The sequence below is a fragment of the Phyllostomus discolor genome, chromosome 6, assembly GCF_004126475.2.
Source record: "Phyllostomus discolor isolate MPI-MPIP mPhyDis1 chromosome 6, mPhyDis1.pri.v3, whole genome shotgun sequence".
In the NCBI taxonomy this organism is placed as follows: domain Eukaryota; kingdom Metazoa; phylum Chordata; class Mammalia; order Chiroptera; family Phyllostomidae; genus Phyllostomus; species Phyllostomus discolor.
The window spans coordinates 40,245,023-40,267,375 of NC_040908.2; the positions used below are offsets into that span (position 1 = coordinate 40,245,023).

Below are 22,353 nucleotides of genomic sequence, written 5' to 3' on the forward strand. Positions count from 1 at the left end.
CTGGCAAAGCACCACAAGCCTCGTCCTGACTGCGGGGCTGGGCCGGGTGAAGGGCTCGGTGTTCTGCCGGTTGCGCCTGGTGCCCGTGCCGCCCGTGCGCTGAGGCCGGGTGAGTCCGAGCGCACAGCCGCAGCGGAACGGAGGTGGAGGAGATGGCGTCCCAGCCGCCGCCTCCCCCCAAACCCTGGGAGACTCGACGAATTCCTGGGGCTGGGCCGGGACCGGGACCCGGCCCTGCTTTTCAGTGAGCGTGGGATACTTTAAGCCGTGACTCGGGTTTGCCGGATCAGGGATTTTGGTAGGGGGCGGTTGAGGACGTTGTTGGGGCGAGGTTCCCCTCCCCCTTTCTACCAGTCCCCAACCTTGCGGGGGGGTTGAGGTGGGCCTTGAGGAAGGGGCGTACAGGGCCGTGTCGATGTCTGACCACAGTTTCTGACCCGCTGGCTCTTGGTAGCGACGTTCTCCACGGAGCTCCTGGGAGCCTCTCCGAGTCCCAAGGCTTAGAATAAAAGGGGGTTTCTGTCACGGGACACCTAGGCAGTACCGCCTGACCCCCTTTAAAGCGATAGACTTTTAATCTGTAGCGAATGAGAGTGATATTAGCCCAGCCTCCGCTCGACGGGGAGCAAAGTCTCTTTAAAGCTTTCCACTAGGAGTTGGAAAGCTTCTCTAGGAGTTGGTGAAAGCCCAGGTCACTTTTACGCAACTGGAAGCTAAGCCTGAATAACACTTGGCGTCGTTTTCCCGCATAACTCAACAATGTTATCGGGCAGAGATTTGGAAAAGCAACTTGAAAGCGGGAGTTCTAAATCTAAGGCCTGTGGATGGCCTCTGTATACAAAATAGCGTGTGATTTCTCTAAGGCCTGCGTTTTTGTTTTTATTGTAATCACCGTTAAATGGATCTACAACTCAAAAAAGGTTAACGTAGATTAAAAAAGTTAAGAGTTTCATAGCCTTGTGTGTTTTGTGTTGGGTGTGTCTGGACATCTTGATTCAAATGATGAGACTGGAATGTCACATAACCTATTACATAAAAACCCCCAGCATACTGGAATATATTTCTCCTATGCTATGCTCTAAAGTCTTGTAATCTTCTATTTAAACGCTCAGATGCTTGAACACAATCGCTCTCTAATTTAATAATGATAGATATTTAACAAGTAATAAGCTTTAATTATGCTATAAAGCTGAGGTGACACTTTCTACTTCCTTTTTATGGTGATTTGACTTACTAAAAATTTGGACTGCTCTTTGGAAGAGAGATTTATTCTTGCATCTGTTAAGGTTCTGTTTATGTAAAATTAACTGTTTCCTATTCTTCCTTGTGAATTATTTTAAGGATGTAGAGATTGGTGGAGAGTAAGATAATGAATACTTGTGTGTGCATTCACTGCCAGCTTTAAGAAGTAATATTTTGCCAGATTTGCCTCAGATTTTTTAAAATTAAAATTAAAAAAACAGATAAACCTTCCCATTCTTCTTTCCTGCAGTAACTACTGTTTCTATCAGGTGTTTAGTGTACCCAGTACCTTTTATACTTTATATATATACTTTTTTCAAACTATCATTTTGCAAAATGTATTTCCACTAAATATTTTTATTTTGAGGTTTATTTTGCTCATACATATACCTATAGTTCATTTTATTTGCCGTGGAGTGTTCTATTATGTAAAAAAAAACTATTGTGTTATAGGTATTACAGTATTAGTTATATATTAAAAACTGCTACAATTATTCTTATTTCTTTCTCCTTGTCCATATTTCCAAGGGGGGTTCTAATGTGTTACTAGTAGTGGAATTGCTTGGTGGAAGGGTGTGTCTGTCTTCAAGAACTGACTATGGCCAAGTTGTTCCCCAAAGTGGTTGTATGTCAGTTTTTACTATTCACTAGCAAGGTTTTCTGTTTTTCTGTATTCTTTCCAGCCCTTCATACTGTGGGAGTGTAAAAAAATAACTCTTCCTGTCACCTTTTAAAGTTATTCTGGCTGGGCTAATAATCCGATTAACAGAGACAGATAAACAGGAGAAAATTTATAAATTATTATGGATGTACATTGTAGGGGTGCCATAAGAACATGAGGTCCATAGAGACACTGGTTTATATGCCATTTTGGACTAAGGGGAAGCGGGAATGGGGGGTGGTTTGTTTGGTACTCTAAAGGGCAGGAAGGCAATTCACATGGAGATGGAAAAGCAGATGTCTATCACACACTAGTTTCTATTAAACTAGAGTTATCTGTGGTGATACCTCCCTTCCTGGAGCATGTCCTCTCCTTTATCAAAATTCCTTTTAGGCAGTTACGAGGAAGATCAAAGTTTCTTTCTGAGTCTTTTATTCCTTAATAACCAGCTTAAAATCAATATTCCAAAAGGCTTATTTGGAGGTGGCAAAATTTTGGTTCCTCACAATGATGTTATTTTTTTAGTACTGTATTTGGCAATCTAATGGGTATGAAATGAAATGATATTTCATCATTAATTTACACTTTTCTGATTTGTAGTAAGATCGAATATTTTTTGAAATGTTTATTAGCCATTTGAGTTTCTTCTGTTGATTTTTTTTTTTGTTTTGCCCACTTTTCTATTGGCTTTATTTTTGCTTATCAATTGGTAAGAATACTTTATTGTTCATACTAAACCTGTTTTCTTGGTATGTTTTTAAAATCTTTCTGTCTGTAGCTTACCTTTATATTCATATTTATCTTTCTTGTGCAAATACTTTTAATTTTAACATAAACAAAATTTTCATATTGATCGTGCCTTTTGTGTCTTAGTTAAGAAATCCTTTGTCCTCAAATCAGGAAAAATTTTCTCTATATTTTCTTTTAACTGTTGTGCTTTTCACAGTTATCTCTGTAATCCACCTGAAGCTGACTTTTTTGTACAAAATCAATGTGAAATGGGCAGTCTAATTTTTTTCCATGTGGATAACTAATTGTCCTGTACCATTTATTCATCTATTCCATACTGGTTTATAGTGCCATCTGTATGATACCAAGTTTTTCTAAATGAGTGGTTCTGTTTAGGGGACTTCCTGATACATCTATTGGTCTGTCTATTCTTATACTAGCACCATACTGTCTTTATAATAAGTTTTGATATTTGGTATATCAAGAACCTTCACACTTTCCTGTTCTTCAAAGTTGCCTTTGTTACATTTAGCTTTTATTGAAAGACTTACTGAGATTTTTACCGGAACTTTATATTTTATTGGGACTTTTATTTAATGATCAAGTAAGTCTTTCCATTTGTGAATATTGTGATGGTACAATTAGTGAGAATTTTGACCTTATTTGTATTAAATAATGTTTTGTTATTGTCTCCATGAAGTCCTTTCTCATCTTTTATGATATAAAGATATATATCCAGCATAATTCTGACTTAATTTGTTCTGATGATTTGGTTATAACTCTCTTGTGTTTTGACAGTCTTATCATTTACAAATAAGCCGGCATAGATAGCCAACATTCTTTATTTCAGGTAGTGTCCTTCGTTTCTGACTGGATCTTTTTCATGCTGTTGAGGTCCTAAGTTCATTCAGCATCCTTATAACCAGTGTTTAACCTCTGAATCTGATAATTTGCTTATCTCTACTTTGTTTAGTTTTTTTTCTGGAGTCTTGTTCTGTTCTTTCATTTGGACCATGTTTCTTTGTCTCCTCATTTTGAAAGCCTTCCTGTGTTTGTTTCTATGTATTAAGTAGAGCTGCAATGTCTCCCTGTCTTGGTAGCATGGTCTAATGTAGTAAGTGTTCTTTAGGGTCCAGTGGCACAGCCCCAAGCTGGATACACGAGAGCCATCTTTAGTGTGGGCTGACTACACCCTCCTCTTGTGGTTGAGCCTTGATTACCTTTGGCAGATCAATGGGAAGGATTTCCCCAGGCCAGTCACCTGCAAGGACTGGCTTTGACCACTGATCACCAACCTCTGCCCTCCATGGAGGATCAGTTGTACAGGGGCAGATGTGGTCTGTAGTTGTCCACTCTGTGTACAGGCTCTAGGGTTTACTGGGTGGTGCAGGCCAAGGTCAGCCCGCACTGTGTTCTGCCCAAGGCCGTTCTGCCTGAGCTATAAAGCAATCTGAGATGGCTGCTACTTGTGCTGGGTTTGGAGATTCCCAGGCAAAGCCAAGCTGTGAATCTAGGCTAGCTGCTGTTAGTGTCTGGCCTGGAGCTCCTTAGCAAGAAATATGGAGGGCTGGGGGCTCACTGAGGCCTGGTGTTGCTTGTTTGAGAGGATTTAGGAATTTGTGAAGCATGAGCCGAGACCAGCCGTTCATATGGAAAAGCAGGTTGGCCAGAGTCTCTGGGGATCTCCAGGGCAGGGCAAACAGTGTCAGCCAGGCTGATGGAGTCTCTATTATGGCACCAACCTGCTGGCACTGTGGCTTTGTGGGGGAGGGATTCAGTAAAGGGACAATGGCCCCCCTTTCTGTGTAGGAGAAGGCTGTCCCTCAGCTCTTGCCTTGATGCAACATTTCAGTTTCTCCCTGTGTGCCATTGTTGCCTTTCAAACTGCTACCATGGTGCTGGAGCTCAGAAGGAGTGAGTCTGATTAAGTCCCTGAATTGGTTCTTGAAGAGGAACTCCTTGGGACTCCAGAAGTTTCTTCCACCAACTCAATCCCCACTGGTTTTTGCAGCCAGAAGTTATGGGGTCTTATCTCCCTGGTACTGGAACCCTGGACTGGGGGTCCTGGTGTGGGGCTGGGACTCCTTGCTCCCAGTATATCCCTCCTGAATTTATATCCACCACACGTGGGAGAGGGACCAGTCCATTCTACATCTTTGCCTCTCCTACCAGTCTAGATGGTTGTGGTTTCTTTAATTCCATAGTTGTCAGACGTCCATTCAACTCAATTTCTTATGGCTCTGAGTGATGGTGGTTCTGTTTTAGTTGTAGCTTTGATGTGGTTGTGTGTGAAGGTGAGCCATGTTTACCTATGCCATCTTGACCAGAACTTGAGCCCACATTCTTGTATTGATTCTCACTTTCATTGGAATGCTTCTCAAGTCTCACAATTAAGTATAATGTTTGATTTTTGTTTTTGATAGATTTCCTATTGAACTTCTAGCTCTCTACCTTGCTCAGATTTTTACTGTGAAGAAATACTAGATTTTATGAATAACTATTTTGTCTGTTGAGATCATTGTGTACATTTTTTAATATGAAAATGTGGTTTATTGTATCAGTTAACTTCTACTGTTGAATCATCTTTGCATTTCTGGATGAACTCTGCTTAATTGTGATGATTTTGTAAAAATAAATGCTAGATTCTGTTCTGATATTTTAAGATCTTTACATATATGTTCCTAGGTGAAGTTGGCCTATAATTTATTTCTTTGTACTGTCATACATTTCTGGTTTTGTATCAAAGTTATATAACTTAAAGAAATTTTTCTGTTGAGTCTGATTTTTATTCCTTTATAAGTAGGTTATCTTTTCCTTAAGAGCCTTTAAGATTTCACCTGATACCTTGGTCCTCTGCAAGGACCAGTCTGATAGAGCTTTTTTATGCTCTATCAGAGTGTGAATATGCAGGTACACATGTAAACATTTTTTTCCCTTCTGCTCAGAACTCACAGTGCTTAGTCCGAAGATACATATCTTTATTTAATTCAGGAAAATTCTTACCAGTTACATCTTTTTTAAAAAGATTTTCTTTATTTATTTGTAGAGAGGGGAAGGGAGGGAGAAAGAAAGAGAAACATCAATGTGTGGTTGCTTCTTGAGCACCTCCTACTGGGGACCTGGCCAGCAACCCAGGTATGTACCCTGACTGGAAATTGAACCAGCAACCCTTTGGTTCAGAGGCTGGCACTTAAGCCACTGAACCATACCAACCAGGGCTCCCAGTTACATTTTTAAATATTGTTTGAGTACTTTTCTTTCCCATCTCTTCTTTTAGAACTCCTATTAAACATTGTATCAGGGATAGTTTCTGCTGTAAGTAACAATATCTGACTCACTGTGCTTTGGCATTTATTGTTTGGTTAACAAGAAGTGTAGAGATCTTTCAACAGATCTCTGAATGATCTCTGAGTATGCATGGTCATCAAGGGGTCTACATTGGTCTACATTTTTTTTTCTGATTTCCTTTTTTTTTCCCCCCCTGTGAGCTTTCTAACAGTTTTGGCCATCTGTGTTATTTTTACTCCTTCAAAAGGAATCTCTTTATCCTCTGGCTGCTTTCATGATTTCTCTTTGTTTTTGGTTTTACAAAAGTGATGCTTTACTGAGCATTACTGTGGTTTTCTTTGAGTTATTTTGGGTGAGATTTATGGAGATATTTGAATCTGACTTGATGGCTTTCATTAATTGTAGAAAAGTCTCATCCATTATCTCTTTAAATATTTCTTCAGATCATCATCATTTTACTCATTTGTCTCCAATTACATATATGCTCTGTTTTTCACTATATACCCTGTCTTACCCTCTTTTTTTTTTTTTTTTTTTTTTTTTTTGTATGTATGCTTTGGTTACTCATGCTTCATTTCTCAGTGTTTTCTTCCAAACTTTCTCCTAGTTCACTGATATTTTTCTTTAAATGTGTCTAATCTGAAATTAAACCAGTCATTGAGTTTATGGTTTCAGGTATTTGTTTTTCTTTTTAGTTTTAGAATTTCCCTTTGGTTTTGCTTTATAGTTTTCCGTTTTCTGCTGAAAATTTTCAGTCTTGTCTATTTTCCTTGAATATATCGATCATAGTTATTTAAAGTCTGACTAAAAACTCCATTATCATTACCCACTGTGGATCTCTTTGTATTGCCTAATGTCACTCTTTTTTTAAACATGTAATTTTGTCATCGTATACAGGCCTAATTATTTTTAAATGAAACCTGAACATTGTATATAGTCAGTTTTAAACTATTTGAGGCCTAGGATGGTTAACTTCCTCCAATGAGTTTTACTTTTGACAGGCACCTTGGGCCACTAGCAATCTAGGATCATTTGAATCCAATCAAGATTTGAAGCTGTGGTTTCAGTTCCTACCAGGGCTAGTCTATTTCCTGTAAACCTTCTTACTCTTACTCCTAGTGAATGTCCCTTTAAGGTCCCATTTGTAGTGTGGGGATTTATGTTGGCCTTCTTCTTTGAGGGTTCTAAACTCTAATTTTGTCTCTTTAGCCCAAGGAGTCTATTAAAACCAAGGCTCAGCTTCTCATCCTATCAGCCATGTCTTCCAGAATTGGCCCTTGTTGCTTGAGAAATATCTTAAAGTGGGCTCTCTGGGTTTTCTCTTTTTTATGGATGTTGGCTCCATAATTCCTCAGTCCCTTGTTCTCTCGTGCTTTAAATAGATAATTTTATATATTTTCTAGCTTTTCTAGTTGTTTTCAGTGCAAGGGTTAGTCTGATTCCAGAAATGCCATTACTTGAAGTGGAATTCCCTAAGTTCTGTATTTCTACTCTGTGCCTTAGGTTTTGTTTTTGTTTTGTTTTTTCTTGCAACTGTGAGGTTATCTTGCCTCACAGTTGCAAGATAACCTCTGTGGTTGTGGGTGTCATGTCTAAGGTCTGTACTAAATTTTTTTTTCATATTAACATGTTTTTCATTTCAATTTTTATTTCAAATATTTTATTGCTTCTTTATATCTTTGACCATCTTAAACATATTTAGAATCTTCATTGAGCTGTTACATCAAATTATTTTTTCCTTGAATGAGTTTTCATTCTTTTTTTAATTTCCAACTGAGGATATGTTTTTATTGATTGTAGAGAGAGAGAAACATGGATGTGAGAGAAATATCAATTGGTTGCCTCCCATACATGCCCCAACTGGGAATTGAACTCACAACCTAGGCATGTGCCCTGACTGGGAATTGAACCCACAGCCTTTTGGTGTACAGGATGATGCTTCAGTCACCTAAGCCACCTGGTCAGGGCTTCTCCTCAATTCTTTATAAGGAGCCAGTTTAACCTTGATACCCAAACGTGACAAAAACAGTAAAAAGCAAATTAGGACATTCTCACTTACGAAAATAGATGCAAAAATATCTTTTAACAAAATACTGGCAAACCAAATCAGGAATATATATTGGCTTTTCAGTTTTACTTCAGGAATGTTGGTTGGCTTTAACATTTGAGAATTAATGTAATTCATTATATTAAGAGAATAAAGAAGAAAAATCATCTTGATAGATGCTGAGTAATTATTTGATTAAGTTCAGTGTTTATTTGTGGTAAAAAAACTCTTAGCAAATAGAAATAGAAAAACAAGTACTAAATTTACAACAAACATAGTGCATAATGGTGAGCTGCTGAAAATTTTACTTTAAGATCAGGAATGAGACGAGGATACCTGCTACCATCACCATTCAAGATTATACTGCATGTCCTAGACACAAGAATTAAAAAGAAGAAGAAATAAATCTTATCAGTGTTCACATACAATGTGACTGTAAATTCTTAAGATTCTAGAAAATCCAAGAAAGGAACCCACAACAAGATTGCTGGATATAAAGACCATATTTTTTAATCAATTATTTCTACATAACAGTAACAAAGTGAAATTTTAGAAAGACACCGTGTACCAAAAAATGAAAAGTAAAAAAAGAATACCTCCATGTAGTAAACTATAAAACATTAGAGTCAATAAAGTTATTTTTAAAAACCATTTTTGAGAAAAATATTTTGGTGAAGAGGGTTATAGAACTTTTAGCTCTGATTCTAAATGTATATGGAAATTCAAAGGGTCATACAGTCAAAACATTCTTGAGGATAAAGAACATTGTGGGAGAACTTGTTTTATTGGATACTAAGATCTATCATAAAACTATAATAATTATGATAGTGTCATTTAGGTACAAGGATGGACAAATATCTAGCAACCAAGTCTGAGAAAATGGACAGGTGTCTTAAAAGGAAACTACAGATTGAAGATAGTACTAATAATGCCAGCATAAACTAGAATATAGTGTTCATTCAGCTATTTTATCTTAATACATTTTCTCTTAACACTGAGATTCTAACCAACTAGATATTACAGATTATTTCTCACTCTTAACATATCTTCGGTAGAATCTCATTGCACTAGTTATAGGAGGAATTTAATAGTTAATTTAAATTAAATCTGTTGTGTTTAAGTTACTGTTTTGAATCTTTTTTGGTTTAGATCTGCTGATTTGGGTCCTACTTTATTGGCAAGACCTGGACAACCAGCACTCACCAGAGTGCCCCCACCTGTTCTTCCAAGGCCATCACAGCAGACAGGAAGTAGTGTGAACACTTTCAGACCAGCTTACAGCTCATTTTCTTCAGGATATGGTGCCTATGGAAATTCATTTTATGGAAGCTATAGCCCTTATAGTTATGGATATAATGGGTTAAACTATAATCGCCTCCGTGTAGATGATCTTCCGCCTAGTAGATTTGTTCAGCAAGCTGAAGAAAGCAGCAGAGGTGCATTTCAGTCCATTGAAAGTATTGTGCATGCATTTGCCTCTGTCAGTATGATGATGGATGCTACCTTTTCAGCTGTGTATAATAGTTTTAGGGCTGTATTGGATGTAGCGAATCATTTTTCCCGATTAAAAATACACTTCACCAAGGTTTTTTCAGCTTTTGCATTAGTTAGGACTATAAGGTATCTTTACAGACGGTTACAGTGGATGCTAGGTTTAAGAAGAGGCTCTGAGAATGAGGACCTGTGGGCAGAAAGTGAAGGAACTGTGGCTATCCTTGGTGCCGAGGACAGAGCAGCTAACTCAGCAAAATCTTGGCCAATATTCTTGTTCTTTGCTGTTATCCTTGGTGGTCCTTACCTCATCTGGAAACTGCTCTCTACCAACAGTGATGAAATAACAGGTAAGAGTAAAAGAGTGGATTCAAAAACCATATAACAATCTCAAATTTCAAGGATAGATTTGTTAAATTAGCATTATGTTATTTGTATTTAATTTTTGATCCAGTTATATTTTTAGTTAAGAAATTCAAAACTGGAAGAGAAATATATAGCAGAAACAGGTTTCTTGATTTATTCATTGTTCATTCAGTGTAATAGTACACATTACCTAACTACTGTTTACAAGGTACTGAACTTGATGTTATGGAGTATATAAAGATACATAAGATGTAATCCCCCTCTTTTTCTAAAACTTACTGGCAGGGAGGTAAGACACATACACAGGTAATTGTAATGAGGCAGAAAAAGTATGGTAAGTAATGTGACAGGGAAAGACAAGGTTTATTGTCCCTTTTTATATGCAAGACACTGTTAGGTATTTTGTGTATTTTATGTCATTTAATTTTTACAATAACCCTGAGATAGAAATAATCTTCACTTTGCAAGGGACAGAACTAAGGTTTAGAGAAGTCACTGCCCAAGGTGACATCTTTAATAAGGTAGAACCAAAAACAAAACCAGGCCTGTTTGTTAAGTTCCTACTCCGTCAACTGGTACAGAGCACTACCTCAATTTAAAAAAAGAAAGCTGTCTTTTTATTTTATTTTATTTTTTATTTTTTGTCTGTTAGTATCCAAGAAGTGTCACATAAGTTAGATTTTTGAAGGACAGGTAACAGCTTTGAACAAAAGTACATAGGCAGGAAATGTGATGTTTGTTTAGCAGCTGTCCCACAGTATAGGATAAAAGGATAATAAATAAGGCTGAGAAATGAGGTTGAAGGCTAATAATGGAAGATCTTAATCTTCATTTAGTAAGGAAAGGATTTGTATATGTTTAAACAGACTTGTTTATACGTGTGTGTGTGTGTGTGTGTTTATAGTGTTCTGTTTTAAAAATTGATTTTATAGAGAGAGGAAGGGGGAAAAGACAGAGAAAGAAGCATAGATTTATTGTTCCACCTATTTATTTATGCATTCATTGGTTGATTCTTGTATGTGCTCTGACTGGGGACTGAATCCACAATATTGGCGTATCGGGGTGATGTTCTAACCGTCTGAACTACCTGGCCAGGGCATATAAACAGTGTTCTAATGAGATTAGTCTGTCTCAAGCGTTTAAAATAGATCAGTGCAGGTTAGAACAAGTTGAAATTGATTGGTAAGATTCATAAAGAATGTTGGGTTATGTTTACCTTTATTTCCCCAAAAGCTAACAACCTGCTTGGGACACAGAAGGTGCTTAATAAGTGTTTATTAATTTGAGGATATCAGTTATAATGCATTTGCAATTGACTGGATTAGAAATAATGAAGGCCTGAATTAGGGTGTGTGAAACAGGATTGAACAAATTTAGTTACCGAATGGATAGGTGTGGTACACAAAAGGAAAGGTAGAATCAAAATGCCCTAGGCGCTTAAATTTGGGTTATTAGAGAAATCATTGTTTCACTCATCAATTCAGTAAATATTTTTTAGGACTACCATATTCTAGGAGCTTGGAATATAGTAGTAAATAAAACATTAAAAGAAAATGCCTTCCCTTCTGACTATCCAGGGAAGACAGCAATAAGCCAAGTTAAAATATATACAGTTGATCTTTGAACAATGCAGGTTTGAACTCCGGGGTCCATTTATATGTTGATTTTTTTTCAGCCCTTTCTATATGTGGGTTTTGAATCCACGGATTCAACCAGCCATGGGTCAAAAACTATGTTTTTGCATTCCCAACCATGGATGATAAGAAGGGCCAACTGTAGAGTCACAAGGTACACATGGACTTTGGACTGTACAGGGTCGGGTGGGGAGAGGGGGGGTGTCAGCACTCCTAACCCCTGCATTGTTCAAGGGTCACCTGTAGAAGTCAGAAGGTAGTAAATACCTTTGGGAAAAAAATAAAGCAAGGACAAATGTCACGGAACCAGGGTTAGGAAGTGAGGTTACCATGCTCCACCAGGCTGGGAACAGCAAAAGTACAAAGGTATTTAAGTGGTAGTGTGCGCAGCATGTCATGTGAACAGCAAGGGATCCCGTGGGAAAGGAGCAAAGTCTGAGTAGTAGGAAATGAAGGAGGGAAGAGTGCAGTGTTTGGGACATCCAAGCAAGTACAAAGGAAATTTCTGTATTTCACAGTCCATTGAACTGTACAATTGAGAAGTTTCCACTTAATGTTCATTTGGAAATGACTGATATTTCTTGTAATGACACAGTAAAAGTTAATACAAAAGAAGAATTTAACAGAATTATACTCTATTCACCTCATGGGTGAATATGCTCAGTTAAAACCACAAGTTCATTGGACTGATATCAGGATTTGTCAGTACCTATCTGTGCAAAAGACATTTTCAAAGATGAAATACCTCAAATCTCTATGAATGAGCATTAACAGATGAACATTTGTACTTGATATGATAGGAAACACTGCCTTTGAACTCCTAAAATCCCATTTTTCTCAGTAGTAGACCTGTATTATTTTTTAACTCAATTTTTATTACATTTGAGTTTTGTCAAAAAATTATGGAAAGTTATTTCTCTCACTATATAAGTAACTACAGTATCTCCAGATTGCTTCATGACCTGCAGAGCCTAAAATATTTACTATCTGACCTTTATAGAAAAAAATTTTCCAAACCTTGGCTCAAAGTAAGGGAGCTAGAATTTTGAGCTTGATGAAAAGGGAAAAGTTCATAATAGATATCCTAGTGAACATGCTATTGATTTTATATCATGTTAATTATAGAATTTACTTTAGGGGGAGACTTTCCTTGGCAAATAAATGTATGCAGTTTGCAAACTGTAGCCAGTGAAATAACTTCATTTTATTTTTGTAAGTTTTTCTAACCTAATCTTAATTCTTAATTTGGTTTATAGACAATACCAACTGGGCAAGTGGTGAGGATGACCATGTAGTTGCTAGAGCAGAATATGATTTTGCTGCTGTATCTGAAGAAGAAATTTCTTTCCGTGCTGGCGATATGCTGAACTTAGCCCTCAAAGGTAACAGAATATAGATAAATTGAAACTATCTGTGAATTTTTAGAAATTATAAGTGTAATATTAAAAACTGCAACAAGGGTATTGGTTATTGTTGGTCAACTCGAAGTAGTTACTAGGATTTCTCTTTCGTGTCTATTTAGAACTTTCAGGTTTGGGTAGTGGTGGAGAAATGCCCTAACAGTTGTTCCAATAATATTTCACTGAGATAAGGAGTTTGTTTATATAATCTCTTCTAAACTCAAAACACTTGTATTCCAAATTCTGTTAATCCCCACACAAAAACATAGGGTAAACACTAAATATAACAAATATAACAAAGAAATTATCTAGCATTATTTAAACATCCCTTTCCTTCTTCAATTGCTGGGGCTGTTATTGCTTTCTTTCTTAAATAGTGTTTACTTCAGAAACTTCAACTTGAGTATTTTAGGAATTACTGTCATGAAGTATTTAGACCAGGTCACTAACAGTTTTTAATTGCTCTAGGCAAAGTAGCCTTTTTCTTCAGCTATCCCAGTATTGATGAACAGAATTTTTGTTGATTACAAAAAAAGGTATTTTGTGTGTTTTTGAAGATTCGAGTTTGCTACAAAAAGTCACATAGTTGGTAAAGATACTAGTAATAATAATAACAACCCTTAAAATAATAATGCTGTGAAGTGCAAACTGTTACTATTCTGTCCCTGTTTTACACATGAGAAAACTAAGACTCAGAATTCTGAGTAAATTGCCCATATCACAAAACTGAGATGTAGCGAAGGTGAACTTTGAATGTAGTAGGTTTATCTGGCTTTGGAAACCTGTACTTTTAAACACTTGGACTGTTTTCTGTATAATCTATTAATAGGAGCCTTTAATTGCTCTTAAGTCACTCTTTACATAAAGGAAAAAATACCATCAATATTCAAATTATTAGTTTAATGTGTAAATAATTAAAAATTTTGGATCAAATTTGCTAAATCTCTGCCATATCCCCTCATACACAAAATCTTGCCTTCTACGTGTTACATCCATATTTTCCTTCTAGTGAAAGCCGCACCTTACTATTTTGGATTTCAGAAGGACTTCTTTATAGGATTTGTTCTTAGAGATAGGACCATTCAGATAATTAGTTTTAATTACTCTAAATAGAGAATAAAAAAAAAGTGTCTTTTGGTTACATTATAACGATTTAGAAAAATGTCTTAGGTTATTTTTCTCCTAATATTGCCTCCTAACACTTTGGCTTTGCTTCTTTGCTTTCTTTCATCACTCAAGTAAAGTATATCTGCACATTTAGAATGAAATCATTCACAGACATGGTTAACTTATTTTATATTTTTATAGCATATTAAATATTAAAATGTCATATTGTACCTAAACTGTAATATTGAACTAAACTGTAACAGTTTAACAGCTTTTTGAAGACATGGATCAAATAGGTAGGAGAATACCAAAATACAAAATTGAATATATTAAATAATCTTTCCTACTTTAAGGTTAGGTTAGTCCCTTTAACTTTTTTCATATGGCTGGAGGTAACAGAGGGCTTCATTTTTGCCCATCTTGGATTAAAATTAACATTCCCTGTCTCCAGGCTTGTCCATCATAATCATATGGGATAAATTTTACATTTTGGCTAAAAGGACGTAAAGAAAGCTGGCTTATGTGAAGGTATATATTTATTTTCTATACATATGCCCGACTTATGTATGCCTGACTTATGCCTGGTCCACTCTATGAATGGACCAACTGATATAAGCTTTATGTTCTTCAAGGTCAAAAATATATTTAGTAAGTATAAAATGTATAAATTGTAAGAAGGGACCCTAGAAATGTTAAGCCTATCATTATTTGATACTGAATGCTTGTATATATACTTTTTGTTTATATATTTTATTATATATAGTTGTAACACAGATTTTACAGATTTTACTATCAATATTCTGTTGAACTCCAAATTATGTTGTAATTACAAGGCTGTCTTTTCTTTCATCAGAACAGCAACCCAGAGTGCGTGGTTGGCTTCTGGCTAGTCTTGATGGTCAAACAACAGGACTTGTACCTGCTAATTATGTCAAAATTCTTGGTAAAAGAAGAGGTAGAAAAACACTGGAATCCAGTAAAATTTCCATGCAGCAACAATCTTTGACCAATACAACACTAATTAAAGGAGCCACAGCCGCTGATTCTTTGGATGAACAGGAAGCTGCCTTTGAATCTGTCTTTGTTGAAACTAGTAAGGTTCCAGTTGCACCTGATTCCACTGGGAAAAGTAGAGATAAACAAGATCTTTGATATCTTTCATGTTTGCCTGCAGTTGAACTGTAGAGTACTTTTTAAAAATTACTTCTTACAGAGGAATTATTCTACAGTCCTGTGAACACATTTATTAATTGCTATTCCAGGTGTTTTGCTGCTAGAAATTGTTAAAGTTGTACACTAGTATGTTGATCTAGCGACCTGGTTACATTTTACAAGTGATCGGACCACAAGGATGTTTGTTTCACTTAGATTTTAAGATTATGGAAACTGGTATCATTTTCATCTTATTTAAAACCCTATGCTTATTAAAGGAGTAAGAGTGATGAAACTACAGAATATACTGTTTGCTAAGTAGACATTAATGCTTTTAAAAATTCTACATTAGTTACATTGGAATCCTCAAATTGAGTGCTAACATGTGAGAACAGGAAAAAAGGCTAATTTTTTTTACAACTTATATTGAATAATAAAAATTTTTTGGATCTGTATTACATTCAGTCTTGGTTGTTTTAGGCACTAATGTTTTTGCCCACTAATAGTTGGTACCATCATCTTTTACTGTATTTTTAAAAATATCTTGAAAAGGTTGCTGGAAGCATTTTGAGGGAGATGTTTCTAGAGTGATATTTAGCCCTCATAGTTTTTTCCCTGCTAATAAAAAGGCTGACACTTATCTTTCTTACAGATTATTTCATTTCTTCTGAGGATCTTCTGAACTTTTTTTTTCCTTTGGGATATGACTAGTTTTCATCCTGTATGAAACGGGATATAGGAAAGATTTACTTTCTTTTCCTCCTACGAGGACTTAAGTCCTTTGAGTTTGTGTTTAATGATATAATCAGTTCTAGCAGTAATGATTTAAAATCTTTTCATAGATCTTCTGCTTCTAATTTTCAGAAGTCCATATTCAGGCTATTCATTGAAAATATACATTTTTTAGGATTAGTTTTCAGGATTAGTTTAACCTGAATTGCCATTTAGCATATGATAATGCTATGTGACTTGTTTTTTGTTTAATAATGACTTTAAATGCAGTTAAATTTCAGTACACTGAATATTTCCACAAAAAAATTGGAAAATTTGTATACTTGCTGTGATCATACTGCAAAGCAGTACTGTTAGGAGTACAGATGTACAAGAATATATTCACAGGTATTGCTGAAAACTTGCAATTTTTATAGAGATTTTGATTTAGTATTTGTATCTTTCTTTTTATAGACTTTATGTTAACCAAATAAGTAATTCTAGAACAGCTCCAGCTAAAACATATAGGAACCAAATATGTACTCAGCATAGAACTTTACTAAAAGCTTCTTGGGAACCTCTCTTTTGAAATGACAGTATAATGAGTAACATTTAAAATGCAAATGTTGACCCTATGCAGAAAAAAGTAAAAATATAGCAAAATTTACATATCTTAAAGTCTGTTTTCTAACATCCAGGTATTAGTTAACCTTCAAGTTGAGATAAAGTTTCTTGTATATTATCTTCCATTTTTGTTCTGCAATTAGAGGTTCTGCTTTGTTTTGTTGTAGAGTAATCTATAGAAATTTTGTTCTTGAAACAAATTTTTAAATTTGGTGTTGAGACATCTGAATTGAATGCTAAGTCAAGTGTACAGGTGAAATGTTGAGTCAGTGCTATTTAAGTTAGAAAAGGTAAGTCTTTACATTACAATTTGTGACTGATATTAAAGATGTATAGGGAGAAGAGTATAGCACAGAATGAAAAGAATAATTTCACTTAGGCTGTTTTGGTTTCTTTTTGTTTTTGTTTTTGTTTTTCAGTTAAGTATGCTGAATTGCAATATATATTATCTGGTAACTATGGGTCTGGAAATTCCTTTGCTATTAAAATTCTGGAAAAGGAATTTAGGATTAGAATAAGAGGAGTTTTATAATCTTTTTTATTATGACAATTTTGCTATACTTTTTTAGATGACATGAAATGTAATGTTCAAGGCTTCAATATTGTTATTTTTAGGAACTTAAGAAGTACTACTTTACAGAAATTACTAACTTAAACCAAAACATTTTCAAATAAAATAATAAATCACAAGTTACAATAAGAAAACAGGTTTTATTTACTAATTTTTTCTGATTTTATTTTGTCAGTTTAGAAAGGAAAAAGAGGACTGTAAATTTTCATGTTTTAACATTTTATTTATATGGATATACTTGATTTAGTCTGTCAGTGTATCATAATTATACATTTACTTGAATATAACTGTCCTTCATCTTGTGCTTTAATGGAAAAAAGAACAAATTGAATGCAGTTAAATTTTATTTTTAAAAGTTACCCTTATTGAACAAATAAAAACACATTAAACTTGATTGACATTCTTAGAAGATAAAATATTAATTCTTTGTTCAAGATTGGAATTGATATAAAAAGTTTCTATTTTTCTTCATTTCATTGTGTATATTAACGACTGCAAACCAGTGTGTCTATTCTGTTTCCTTGTGAGTTAAAGGAAAATACTAAATTTACATTTATATATAAATTATCAAGAAGGTGAGTTAAATAAAAATAAGACCACAAATCTAGGTTTTGGAATCTAATCTGGACACCACTACTACTTACTATAAGATTTAACTCACATGAGTTTTAGTTGCCTCATTGATAATGTTGAGCAAAGCTATGTCTGCCTCACATGAGAGAGCTTTTTTTTTTTCACAAGTAGGATTTTTTTTATTTGTCACCATTAATCTGAATTTTAAACAGATTCTTGAACCGGGAACTCATTATCCATCAGCTTGTTAATGTTAGCGCTTGTCTCATCACCCATAGCTTTTCCAGAACTGCTACATTCATTGTGAAGTTATTTGAGTTTTCCCAGTTCAAACTTGAGCTTCTTTAGCATTTTGGCTTTTCTAACAAAGACATGATGGAGTGGATAAATAGATTTGCAAGCCTTTCCTATGTCTTTTCCAGTGCTATCTGGAATAAATTTATTGACCACTTCTTTCACATCATTTGTACCTCTCAGGTAATTTCCATAATCTTTTTCCAGGTTTGGTGGACCTATTGATTCTGAGAATAAGAGGTTTTCAGAATCTAATTGTTGTATTTTTTAATAAAACCAGCATAGAACTGATGAAGCAAATACCCATCAGTAGTCTTGACATCAAAATGAGTTTCATTCATGACCTGCCATTTTTTGACCATGGAGCACATTTTGTCATGGGTAAGATCCATACCACAGAAATTAAGCAGTGTTTTCTCTGAATGCCATCAATAATTACCTCAGATTTTCTATATGCAGCTACATCATTCTGCAGATCAGCTAGGCTCACCTCAAAAACATAACCCTGGAGATCATCAGACGCGATTTTGGTTTCTTGAGTCTTCATGACTAGTGTTTTTCCAATATTTCTTATATTGAACATAGCTGGTACTTTCATATTATACCAGTCTTTCATAGAAAATGGGTTGACCACTTTCCTCTTGGCTTTTGTAAGGTGCTTGTTCTTGCCAACCGCCATGTGCTGTTCAGCTTGCCAAAAGGGAGGAAGTTGAGAGTGTTTTTTAAAAATATAAAGCAAAATCCATAGTTCCAGCCAAGATAGAGGCATAGTACACACACTGTGTCTCTTTGCACAACCAAAAGAAGGGCAACAAAAATTTAAAAACAAAAAAAACAGAACTGACAGAAAAATCAAATTGTATGGAAGTCCGACAACCAAGGAGTTAAAGAAAAAAACATTCATCCAGACCAGTAGGGGACAGAGACGAGCAGCAGGGTGGAGAGGACTCGCAGCAAGATAGCAGCTGGTGGAGCGGGCGGTCCCATATTTGCAATGCAGATAAACTGGGAGGAATAACTGGGGAGCAAGACAGACCATGCAACCCAGGGCTCCAGCGCAGGGAAATAAAGCCTCAAACCTCTAATTGAAAACACTGATAGGGTCTGAGGCAGCAGGAGACACTCCCAGCCTCACAGGAGAGTTTGTTGGAGAGACCCACAGGGTCCTAGAATGTACAAAAGCCCATCCACCTAGGAATCAGCACCAGAAGGGCCCAATTTGATTGTGGGTAGTGTAGGAAGTGACTGAAAACTGGCAGAGAGTGGAGCAAGTGCCATTGTTCCCTCTCAGACCCTTCCCCCACATACATTGCCACAACACAGTGACAGGGGTTGCCCAGCCCTGGTGAACACTTAAGCCTCCACCCCTTATATGTAGCAGGCATGCCAAAACAAAACAAAAATGGCCCAAATGGAAGGACAGATCAAAGCTCCAGAAAAAAATACAACAAAGTAATGAAGAGCTAGCCAATCTATCAGATGCACAGTTCAAAATACTGGTAATCAGGATGCTCAGAGAATTGGTTGAATGTGGTTGCAAATTAGATAAAAAAAAATGAAGGCTACACTAAGTGAAATAAAGGAAAATATACAGGGAACCAACAATGATGAGGAAACTGGGACTCAAATCAACAGCGTTGACCAGAAAAAAGAAAGGAATATCCAAACAGAAAAGAATGAAGAAACAATTCAAAAAAACGAGGAGAGGCTTAGGAACCTCCAGGACATCTTTAAATGTTCTAACATTCGAATCATAGGGGTACCAGAAGGAGAAGAAGAAGAGCAAGAAATTGAAAAATTTATTTGAAACAAATAATGAAGGAGAACTTCCCCCATCTGGCAAATGAAATAGACTTCCAGGAAGTTTAGGAAGCTCAGAGAGTCCCAAATAAGTTGGACCCAGGGAGGAACACACCAAGGCACATCAAAATTACATTAGCCAAGGTAAAAATGAAGGAGAGAATCCTAGAAGCAGCAAGAGAAAAGGAGACAGTTAACTACAAAGGAGTTCCCATAAGACTGTCAGCTGATTTCTCAAAAGAGACCTTGCAGACAAGAAGGGGCTGGAAAGAAGTATTCCAAGTCATGAAAGACAAGGACCTACATCCAAGATTGTTCTATCCAGCCAAGCTATGGAAGGGCAGATAAAGTGCTTCTCAGATAAGGTCAAGTTAAAGGAGTTCATCATCACCAAGCCCTTATGTAAAATGTTAAAGGGATTTATCTAAGAAAAATAAGATATAAAATATGAACAGTAAAATGACAGCAAACTCACAGTTATTAACAACCACACCAAAAACAAAAACAAACTAAACAAACAACTAGAACCGGAACAGAATCACAGAAATAGAGATCACATGGAGGGTTATCAGCAGGGGAGTGGGAGTGGAAGAGAGGTGGGGAAAAGGTATGGAGAATTAGTAGCATAAATGGTAGGTAGAAAATAGGGGGAGGTTAAGAATAGTATAGGAAATGTAGAAGCCAAAGAACTTACAGGCATGACCCATGGACATGAACTAAAGGGGTGGGGAATGGGGGTGGGAGGGGGTGTGAGGGCAGAGGGGAATAAAGAGGGGAAAATGGGACAACTGTAATAGCATAACCAGTAAAATATATTTTTAAAATAGCATATATATATATATATAAAGCAATCAAAAGTAAGATGTTATAGCAGTTACATGTTTTATAAATGTTTCCATGTAGACTTCAGCCAAGATGGAGGTGTAGGTATATACACTTTGGTTCCTCGCACAACCAAAAGGACAACCACCAATTTGAAAACAAAAAAACAGGAACTGCCAGAAAATCAAATGTTATGGAAATCTGACAAAGAGTTAAAGAAGAAACATCCATACTAGGTAGGAGAGGTGGAAACAGGCAGCCAGGGTGGAGAGGACACGCAGCAAGGTGGTGGCTGGCAGACCAAGCAGTCCCATATTCACATGTGGATAAACCAAGAGGAACAACTGGGGAGTGAGACCACACAATCCAGGTATCTAGCACATGGAAATAAGTCCTAAAGACCTCTGGCTGCAAAAACCTGTGGGGTTTGCAGTGATGGGAGAAACTTATCCTCACAGGAAGTCCGTTGAAGGGACCCACATGGTCCTAGAATGTACACAAACCCGCCCACCCAAAAATCAGCACTATAAGGGCCCAATTCACTTGTGGGCAGCAGGGAAAGTGACTGAAAGCAGGGTGAGAGCCAAGCAAGCACCATTGTTCCCTCTCTGACCAACCCCCACCTCACACACACACACACATACAGTGCCACAACACAGCAATGTGGGTTGCCCCACCCTGGCAAATACCTAAGGCTCCACCTCTTACAAGGTAGCTGGTAGGCCAAAATAAAATAATATATCCCAAATGAAAGAACACATTAAAACTCCAGAAAAAGAACTAAGCAACAAGGAAATAGCCAACCTATCAGATGGAGAGTTCAAAACAAAGGTAATCAGGCTGCTCACAGAAGTGATTGAGTATGGATGCAAAATAAAGGAAGAAGTAAAGGCTATACAAAATGAAATAAAAACTAACAATGAAGGGAAGGAAAATGGGACTCAAATCAACAATTTGGAAAAAAACATTCAGCTGCAACGGGATGAAGAAACAAGAGTTAAAAAAAAAAAATGAGGAGAGGCATAGGAACTTCTGGGACGACTTTAAACATTCCAACATCCGAATCATAGGGGTGCCAGAAGGAGAAAAGGAAGAGCAAGAAATTGAAACCTTATTTGAACAAATAATTAAGGAAAACTTCCCCTATCTGGTGAAGGAAGTAGACATGCAAGTCCAGGACAATCCCAAAGAAGTTGGACCCAAGGAAGCACACACCAAGACACATAATTACATTACCCAAGATTAAAGATGAGAGAATCTTAAAAGCAGCAAGAGAAAAGGAGACAGTTACCTACAAAGGAGTTCCCATAAGACTTTAGGCGGATTTCTCAAAAGAAACCTTGCAGACAAGAAGGGGCTGGAAAGGAGTATTCCAAGTAACCTACATCCAAGATTACTCTATCCAGCTAAGCTATCATTTAGAATGGAAGGGCAGATAAAGTGCTTCCCCGATAAGGTCAAGTTAAAGGAGTTCATCATCACCAAGCCCTTATTATAGTAAATGTTAAAGGGACTTATCTAAGAAATAGACCAAAACTATGAACAGTAAAATGACAGTAAACTTACAACTTCAACAACCGAACCTAAAAAACAAACTAAGTAAATGAACAGGAACAGAATCACAAAAATGGAGATCACATGGAAGGTCATCAGTGGGTAGGAGGAACGGGGAGATGGGGGAAAGGTACAAGGAATAAGAAGCATAATTGGTAGGTACAAAATAGACAGGAGGAGGTTAAGAATGGGAAATAGAGAAGCTAAAGAACTTATATGTACAACCCATGGACATGAACTAAGGGGGGGGGGAACACTGGAGGGAAGGAGGGTCCAGGGGGCTGGGG

General features: G+C 36.5%; 1 protein-coding gene and 1 pseudogene across 1 annotated transcript; one reads left to right on the forward strand and one right to left on the reverse strand.

The window, feature by feature from the left end:
- The first annotated feature begins 85 nt into the window (after positions 1-85).
- PEX13 (peroxisomal biogenesis factor 13) lies at positions 86-17,305 on the forward strand. The gene is made up of 4 exons (XM_028515851.2): positions 86-244; positions 9,117-9,808; positions 12,715-12,840; positions 14,819-17,305. Exons 1-4 carry the CDS (start codon positions 153-155, stop codon positions 15,115-15,117), a joined length of 1,209 nt encoding a protein of 402 aa, XP_028371652.1. The 5' UTR covers positions 86-152; the 3' UTR covers positions 15,118-17,305.
- Positions 17,306-17,898: 593 nt separating this feature from the next.
- On the reverse strand, positions 17,899-18,674 carry LOC114500267 (annotated as a pseudogene).
- Between the last annotated feature and the right edge of the window lie 3,679 nt (positions 18,675-22,353).